The 9150-nt window shown below is 42.8% G+C and overlaps 1 protein-coding gene across 1 annotated transcript; it reads left to right on the top strand.

Moving 5' to 3' along the window:
- Window positions 1-1307: 1307 nt before the first annotated feature.
- On the top strand, window positions 1308-6050 carry LOC139647417 (E3 ubiquitin/ISG15 ligase TRIM25-like). Its single transcript, XM_071523309.1, has 4 exons — window positions 1308-2140; window positions 2761-2900; window positions 4026-4193; window positions 4908-6050. The coding sequence occupies exons 1-4, from the start codon at window positions 1517-1519 to the stop codon at window positions 5614-5616; spliced, it is 1641 nt and encodes a 546-aa protein (XP_071379410.1). The 5' UTR covers window positions 1308-1516; the 3' UTR covers window positions 5617-6050.
- Window positions 6051-9150: the final 3100 nt, after the last annotated feature.

Raw genomic sequence — 9150 nt, forward strand, 5'->3', positions numbered from 1 at the left:
ATGTTGTGGATATGTACTTTCAAAAAACCCATTTGATTTCAAAAGTACGCCAGTAGACCGACTACAGCTTGCCAGATTGTCAGCAATGTCCCACTAGTCTGAGTCTGAATTAACCCTAAACAAGTTTGTTTCTATAAACTATGAACACACATTCACCCAGTTCTCACAATTATCACTTAGCCTATATTACAAATCTATAGAAGATCAACAAATGATCATCAAACTCTCTATCCATTTTAAAAAATCAATTCAATATCCTTAAAATATACCCAAGAGGACCCATGTGTTAATTTGTCAACCAAGGAGTCAAGCTTCCTGCTATCCTTTAAAAACTAATAAAATTTGCTTATATTTTGTGTTATTGATCATTTCGTGAAAAGTTGGTGTCACCATTTTCATCTCATTTTGTGGAGCAAAGCTCTTCATTTCCACTCACTCGTGACAGGTTTGTTTTCTTCTTCCACTTGGCTTTCTGATCACGAGTGCCCTCGATACCTCAATTGCCTTCTCTTTTTCATCACCCACCCGATTCTTTGTTCAAACATAAAACATAAAAACACCCATTTCTACGGGGTGAAAGCTGTGAGCGTTTCCCCCTATGTGTGTTTACAGACAACAGGACACGTCAATGCATGTGTTTTCACTGTATGTACGATACCAGGTTCCCCCATTTACATGCACACACACAAACACCCCAGTGCACACACATACATACACACACAGTGAACCAAACGTTCATAATGGCGCTGTTGGATGAGAACCTCCTATGTCTCAAATGTCAACTTTTCAGGAACTAAGAAAAACAGCCTTGATTTAAGACTGACCATCATGCAGTTTGCAGTTTATCCAATGGGCTTTGAAAGGGTTTCCTAAGCCCAAGGGGTTGTAGAATTTTCTCTACCCATAATAGACCATGTAATCCTTAAATCAAAACATGAAAATCACCAAAAGTGGAGGTGGTTTTCACAGAACAGCGATAAGCACCAATTCTCACATGGGAAACTCATCTCACGCCTCAGGTGAGATTTATGTTCTTTTGTTCCCAGGTAAGATGAACCCCACTGACTGACACGTGAATTACTCCCTAATTGCTAGATGTGTTCAGAACACTTGTGCATAATACAGTCATCATGTGCTGGATAGTTTTACCATCAACTGCAACCCGTATGAATTCCTGGCACAGGCAGCAGAGCCTCTTGGAAAGGAATGCTGCTCTGCACACATTTCAGGATCCACCTCCTGCCCTGCCAGTTAATAGTAAGGGCTGCTGACTTCCTTGTTTACCATTACATCCTTCGTCTGTCGTCTCCTGAGACTCACCTGTAGCCTCGCTGGTTGGGAAGGAGGAGACCGAGTGAAGGAAGAAGCGAGAGAGATCTTTGCAGAAAGAAAGGTGGAGATGAAGTAAGACGGGGAGGGAAATTGGTCGGTTCCGAGAAGAAGGGTGACGAGAGAAGAGGAATAAAGAGAGAGAGCAGTCAGACCGCAACAAGACAGACTATCACCAACCCCCATCATGTCTTCCTCCAAGCCAGCGCGGCTGCTAGCCTACGAACTGAGCTGCCCCATCTGCCTCCAGCTCTTCTCTGACCCGGTGGCTCTTCCTTGTGGCCACAACTACTGCCTTTCCTGCATCCGCAAGGCCTCTGACACCATTGACGGGAATGGCAAAGTGCTCCCGCGTTGCCCCGAGTGCCGCGAGGAGTACGAGGGCGCCGACTCCCTGCAGAAGAACTTCAAACTCTGCAGCATCATCGAGGGTTACCGGGCCACCGCGCTGACGCAGGACGGCCCGCCAGAGCCGGTGCAGGAGCTGGAGGTCTTCTGCGACCACTGTATAGACGGGGGGACGCCGGCTGTGAAGACCTGCCTGAGGTGCGAGGTGTCGCTGTGCGCCAGGCACCTCCAGAGGCACCAGGAGAAGGAGTCGTTCAGGTCCCACTCCCTGGTGGAGCCCCAGAACGAGCTGGGGACGAGGGCCTGCGTCACCCACGGGCGTCCCCTGGAGTACTTTTGTTCCAGCGACATGACCTCGCTGTGCGCCACGTGCTTCATTGAAGGCGCTCACCAGAACCATGACGTTCTCACCTTCGACGTGGCTGAAGAGGAGATGAGGCGAGCGCTGGAGAGCCGCAGCAAGGTAGCGTTGTCGTTTTCAGACTGACTTTTGTCTATACATTTATGAATAAACTTGGCCAATATCTGAAGCTATTTTTATCACAGACATGTCTTACCTAGAGTTGTAGGCCTACTGTAACATCACAGTACAGTGCAGGAGTTTATTTTACTCTCACCAACAAAGGCTAGAGGGAAATCAGCAGATTGATAATAATTAGTAATTGAAAAAGTATTTTTTTCTGTCCTTAATGATGACAAGTTTTTAATTTGTGACCGTGGGGAAAATATGACCAGCTTTAATCCTTTGTCATTTAAATAGAGTGCCTGCCAGCTGCATGGCATGCTGCCAGTGTTCTTTTGAAAGCAGTCTGCTCAATGACAAGAATGCTAAAAGTTCCTGACTGACTAGATCAGTGTAATGACAGGCGTCATTAGTGTCACAGGGTCAAAGTGAAACCTTAATTCTAGGTCACTGATCCAAGCGGTGACATGGCAACAAAAGAATATGTGTGCTGAGCAAAAGTCAAAGTGAAAAAACAAAATTACCTCTCCAAAAAGTCTCCACTCCACACACAGGCACACAGGTACACACACACACACACACACGCACCAATCCCTAACAGGTTGCTTCCCTGGTTGCAGGTGGTTTCCTGCAGGCTGCAGATGACAGAGGGTCTCCTACAGAGGGCAGCAGAGGAGCGGGGAGCCTCGGAAGCCATTGGAGACAAGCTGGTCAACAAGGCTGTCACACTCATGGACAACATGGCCGCACTGGTGGACAGGTAATATACTGTGTATGTGTTGGTATTGATATTGCATTGAAAAGTAACATAAATGTGTGGTGCCCCAAAGTAGACACAGATGTGTATTAAATAAGGTGTTTTAAGAAAGCAGAGGATGCTATAGTTGTATAACTAGATCATCAACCCCTTCATCTTCATCTATAGACAATAACACTTAGAATATTTATAGTTATAAATCAATTTAAACCATTTTAGAATACGGGCCCCCAAAACAGACCAATTTTCATGTGACTTACATCAGTGTGATACTCCCTACTACAATGCTCAGTATGAATTTAGAACAATAAGATTAAACTCTGTTTAAAAAAGTGGATATAAGTTTAGGTGTATTACCCTCCCTTACATCACTGGTTATATGTCCAACTGACAAAATAGACACTCTCCTAACATTATGGTAACTGTTACTCAGTACAGTGTAAGGTGGCTGTTGGAGGAAGAGAAAGACTATCACGGATCATATCACATGGCAGCAGCAAAGTCTGGTTGCACTGGAAGAACAACAGCAATTCTATGTTAGCCATCATCCGATACACAGAATACAATACAACCAGGGTGCAGCGGAGGATGAACCCATCTAAACTCAGTGTACTCATCATTTTATCTGCAGAATCCAGTTTAACCACATTTTTACTCTGCCATTTATGTTTGGGACATAATTCATAGTATGAATCATGGTGAGTAGTAGGGTTTGACCGATATGGGTTTTCTAAGGCCAATGCTGAAACTTATATTTTTGGATTGAAGCTGCTGATAGCTGTTATTTTATGCCAGTATTCAATATCTTAAAATCTGAGCATTTTCATGCGAAACATTCTCTTAAAAAATTGGCTGGTCTTTGGTGCCAGGTGATGTCATCACCAGTTGTTCTCTATAGAAGGTGACATCACCTGGCACCAAAGATCAGCCAATAGCAGAAGGCCAATTCAGTATCCTGCTTTTCACCATGAGATGTCAGGATTTAGGGTTTAGTTATTCTTTAATGCTTTCTGGAAATAAGATGGATTTTTATTTCTATTGGTGCTTGTAACACCATATGCTGATGATCACCAACTGGAGGTCATACTTTACCCTCCTTCATCACTGAATGCAGGGTGTTGTGTTCAGGTACAGGGAGCGTCTGACCGTGCTGTTGGAGGAGGAGAGAGGCCAGCGCAGACAGAGCTGGCAGCTTGGTCTGGCTGCACTGGAAGACCAGCAGCAGCAGTTACTGGAGGCCCAGCAAAGCGCCACACAGGCCCTCAGTGAGACGGACAAGTGCCTCTTCATACACAGGTGAGGAAATCTATACTGCTTTAACAGTAGAAAAAAGACTGAAAAGTTTTCTGCAGAGAATCGTGTTTTAGGAATTGTTGTAGACGGGGGCATCAGTTCTGTAAAGCCACAAAGCAAAGTCCCTGGATCTAATATCATTTGCCACCAAAAACTTCAGAGAAACTACATTACTTGGGATAAGTGAAGCAATAACTGATGACTGACAAGACATTATTATCTGGTCAATGTGAAAAAAATAGTAGACGTGGGTCACCAGACTGTCAGCTTAGAGGGAACATTGGTCCTGATGCTCCACTGATGACATTTTTTTCTTTAGATACAGCTTCCAGATAAATCTCTGGTGATTTTTTGTATTAATCTTTGTTCTCCATCATAATGATAAAAACTACAACATCAGATTTGGCCAGTGGCAGTGCCATACCTTGCCATACCCAGTTGACACGGTTGTTGGCTGCTGGTTCTAGATGTTTTAGATTACATCCAGGGGCGTCAACTTGTCAAGATATGCAAATGTGCATTGTTTCATGTGCATTTATGTGGAAGAATTCCCTGAAATATGTGCTGGCTCTTATACAAAGTTATTTTTGGTACATGCACGATACAGCTTATTTCGGTAAAGAAAGCTAAAGCATAATAACAGAAAGCATAGTAGAGCATATTGTAGCATGGTATAACAATGGAAAGCAACTCAAATCAACTTCTTCCCCACCCCAGGTTCATGCTGATTGAGTCCCAGCTGAGAGAAGCCGTCACAGGCTCCGTTTCCTCCAAGATCCCCTCACAGACTCCACTCAACACCAAGCGGCTCCAGGCAGGCCTCAAAACCCAGGACTTCCGCTCGGAGATGACCCGCCTCCTGGAGTCCCTCCATGTCGTCCTCAACCCCCTGCAGCTCACCTTCAACCTCAGCACCGCCCACCCCAGCTTGACTCTCTCCAACGACCTGCGCACCGTCAAGTATAGTCCCACCAAACTGCCATACGGGGAGAACCTTGAGCGTTTCACGAGCGCGCCCCAGGTCCTGTGCACCCAGGGGTTCTCGAGTGGGGATCACATGTGGGTGGTAGAAGTGGGGGTCCACAGCATGTGGTCGCTGGGCCTGTGCTACAAGAGCATCCCTCGCCGCGGCGACCACAGTCGTCTAGGACACAACACTGTCTCCTGGCGACTGCAGTGGAAAAACAAGAAGCTGACGGCGTGCCACGCCTCCTCCAACGTGGCGCTGGGGGAAACAGCCATTCAGCCGCTGAGAATTGAGGTGGCGCTGGACTACGAGGGCGGGACGCTGGAGTTCCACAGCACCAAAGGGCGAAGGGAGCACCTCCACACCTTCAGGACCGTGTTTAGGGAGCCGGTTTATCCAGCGTTCAGTATCCACTCCAACACACCAGAGTCCTGGATCACGCTGCAGAGTGGCATGTGACCACAACTACTGTGTCATACCTTGCTATTTAAGTGTACTTATACAACACTGTTTGTTTGCTTTCTAGCATGATGGCATTACTGAACTGCAGCATTTTTAATCGTTTGAGATAGTTTTGTTTACAAAAATCTCAATTAAACATTTTCTTAAATGATCAAATGTACTAGTGTAACATCCTCATTCTTCATGATTAGAGTGACTTTTTGGAGTTTATACATTATTATGAATTATGAATTAGCTATGTGGATTCTTTTCTCCATTTGTCTATCTAAGGCATGCACATTCATATTCTGTATATTGAAAGTTAACTAAAAGTTACCTGAATGTTGTATGTTCACATTTTATTTGTTTATATACAGCAAATGTCAGTGTAGGTGAAGACTGATAGATATTGACCTTGAATATTGTCTTTCATAAGACACAAGCTCTGTGTTTATGCTACAAATAAACTCTGGTGATTATATTTGATTTAGTGTCTTTAATGTCTGGCATCCATGGTGAACATGGCCTACATTTGTGAGCAATTAAAGTGGATACAGACAACTTTTCAACTTTCCCCCCATTGCCCCCCCTAGCGTTTCCAAGTGGTATTGTTGTTTGCGCCGCTGTCGCAAAGACAACCGGATCGCTTTCTGTTAGAGCCTAGCTCTGTGCAACAGAACAAACCATCTGTCTGCTTATCAACTCCTTGATCATAACACAATATAGTAACTTTCACCACTGCTCATTTTTAGAAAGGCCACTGCAAGAAAACGTGTTCTTTGTTTAGATTATCAAACAGACAGTGGATCATTTGTTTGTTTCTAGGAGCCAGAAACAAACATAGTTAGACATTTGTTTCTTTTGTTCTAGAAACAAACATATGTTATTAATCCCCATGGGGAAATTAATTTTCTGCATTTAACCCATCCAAACACCCCATACACAAACACACAGCCATAAGCTGGTAATGTTATAACTACGTTAATGTAATAACTGCCAATAACGTAATCATTTTTGAATGCTCTAGGTCTCTAGTTTGTGGTTGTAAAGTTTCATGAGGCTGTTATTATCCTAGAGGTCACAATAGGTAATTTTATACAGTGAGGTCAAGTTTCAAAAAATGGTCTCACTTACAATGAAATGGCTACTATGGGGACTAGAATCATCACAAATAAATACAATTGGGCTCATTGGATCCATAAGAGTCTCAGCTTTCCAGTCATACACAATTTATGCAATTCCAAGACTGTTTAGGGACCCCAGTATGCAGAAATATTCAAATACACCATTTTTAGAATAGGCAAAAATAACACATTTATACTGCATGCAAAAAATTGCATGGTTTTTGCCAAAAACTACATGGGATTAGCATAAAGTGGGCATGTCTGTAAAGGGGAGACTCGTGGGTACCCATAGAACTCATTTTCATTCAGATATCTTGAGGTGAGAGGTCAAGGGACCCCTTTGAAAATGGCCATGCCAGTTTTTCCCTCACCAAAATTTAGCCTAACTTTGGAGCGTTATTTAGCCCCCTTCGCGACAAGTTAGCATGACATAGTTGGTACCAATGCATGCCTTAGGTCGTCTAGTTACCTCCGCCAAGGAGGTTATGTTTTCTGTGCCATTTGTTTGTTTGCCTGTCTGTTTGTCTGTTAGCAGGATTACGGAAAAACTACTGGCCCGATTTTCATGAAACTTCGTGGAAGTGTGTAGAATGGGCCAAGGAAGAACCCATTACATTTTGGAGTGGATCCAGATCCGACTCACGAACAAGCAATAATAGCACGAACCTTGGTGGAGGTCTGCACTCTCTGAGTGCCCTTCTAGTTTCATATGATACCAGTATCTTCACTCTAGCTTTAAAACTGAGCCCGCTACAGCCTCTGAAAGACAGTAATGTCGGCCGAGGGCGCAGACGCCCCCGCGGGTCTTAATTAGAATGATCTCACAAATATGTATATCCTCTTGCACTAAATATATAAGAAATGTTAATCTATGTGTATGAATCTCAACTAAATAAACTATATTTACTAAATTAAATTAAATCACTAATTATCTTTCAACACGGGTGATAAGGAAGACAGAAGTTTGCAGACAAAGGAAGAAAGCCTAATGTCAGAGTCACATGACTGGATAACTTGTCAATCAACGGCCATCTAGTGGTCAATTATGGGGACTGCCAAAAAAAACACACATCTTCAAGAATGAACTATAGATATCATTTGCTTCGGTTTTAGACACTTTGTCTAGCTTGTCATGACTGTATTCAAATAGCCAGGGATGTGAATAGCACAAGGGATCTGATCTGGTAATACATTTTCATACATAAAGAGAGAGAGGGAGAGAGAGAGAGAGAGAGAGAGTGGTATAGCTATAATAGTGTGGTTGAAACAGTTTGCTTGAAAAAGTGATGCACTGAGGTCAAGAAGTACCAGAACAGAAACTTTATGGTTGTCTGAGCTAATTTTAAGATCATTAACAACTCTGACCAGGGCAGTTTCTGTACTGTGGTTAACTCTAAAACCAGACTGGTAAACATCAAACAAATTGTTATGTGACAGATATGTATGTAATTGTTGGTATACAACCTTTTCAAGAATTTTTCCCAGGAATGGAAGATTTGAGATTGGTCTGTAGTTCTCAAAAACAAATGGGTCAAGATTACTCTTTTTCAACAACGGTGTTACAATAGCATGTTTGAGACCTGTGGGAAAGATTCCAGAGAGTAGGGAGGCATTAACAATCTCAAGGACATCATCTACCAAACAGCTGAAAACATTTTTGAACAACTTAGTAGGCATTGGGTCAAGAGCACATGTTGCAGAACTTAGCTGCTGCACCACTTCTTGTAGTTCACTACGTTGAATAAGGGCGAGGTTGGACAGAGTGTTGGCAACATGGCACTGAGTGGAAGAAGAGCAGTCACACCCACCAGCAGTGGAAGTCACAATATTATTCCTAATATTGGAAATTTTATATTTAAAGTATGTGGCAAATTCATTACAGTTATCTGAAGAGTGGAGCTCAGCAGGTATTGGTCTAAGAGGATTAACCAGTTTATCAATTGTACTAAACAGAAACTTAGAATTATTCAAATTTTCTGTAATAATTTGAGAAAAGTAATGTTGTCTAGATTTTTTCATTTCTTTGTTATATTTACTGAGCAGGTCCTTATAGATATTATAATCAACCTGCAATTTGGTCTTACGCCACTTGCGCTCAGATTTGCGGCAGGTTCTTTTTAGTGCCTTCACTCTTTCTACATTCCTCCAAGGTGCTTTTGTTTTTCCAGAAATGATCCTGGTTTTTATAGGCGCAATGTCATCCATAATCTGTGTCACTGAAAAGGTAAAATTATTGACCAAATTGTCACACAAGGACAAGGAAGACAAATTAAAATCAGGATGTGGCCAGGTACACCTAACAGAGTTAGTATATCTAGCGATAAACCTATCAGATGTATCTGCACAAATGCAGCGTCTTTTGACTAATTTTAAACCAGGTACATGTTTGGTCATCCAAGCAACATCGAAAAAAATACAAAAGTGATCT

This window comes from Centroberyx affinis, unplaced genomic scaffold, assembly GCF_046629955.1.
Source record: "Centroberyx affinis isolate AG114_WGS23_722 - 3 ecotype Tasmania unplaced genomic scaffold, CSIRO-AGI_Caff_v1 ptg001079l_1, whole genome shotgun sequence".
Lineage (NCBI taxonomy): Eukaryota > Metazoa > Chordata > Actinopteri > Beryciformes > Berycidae > Centroberyx > Centroberyx affinis.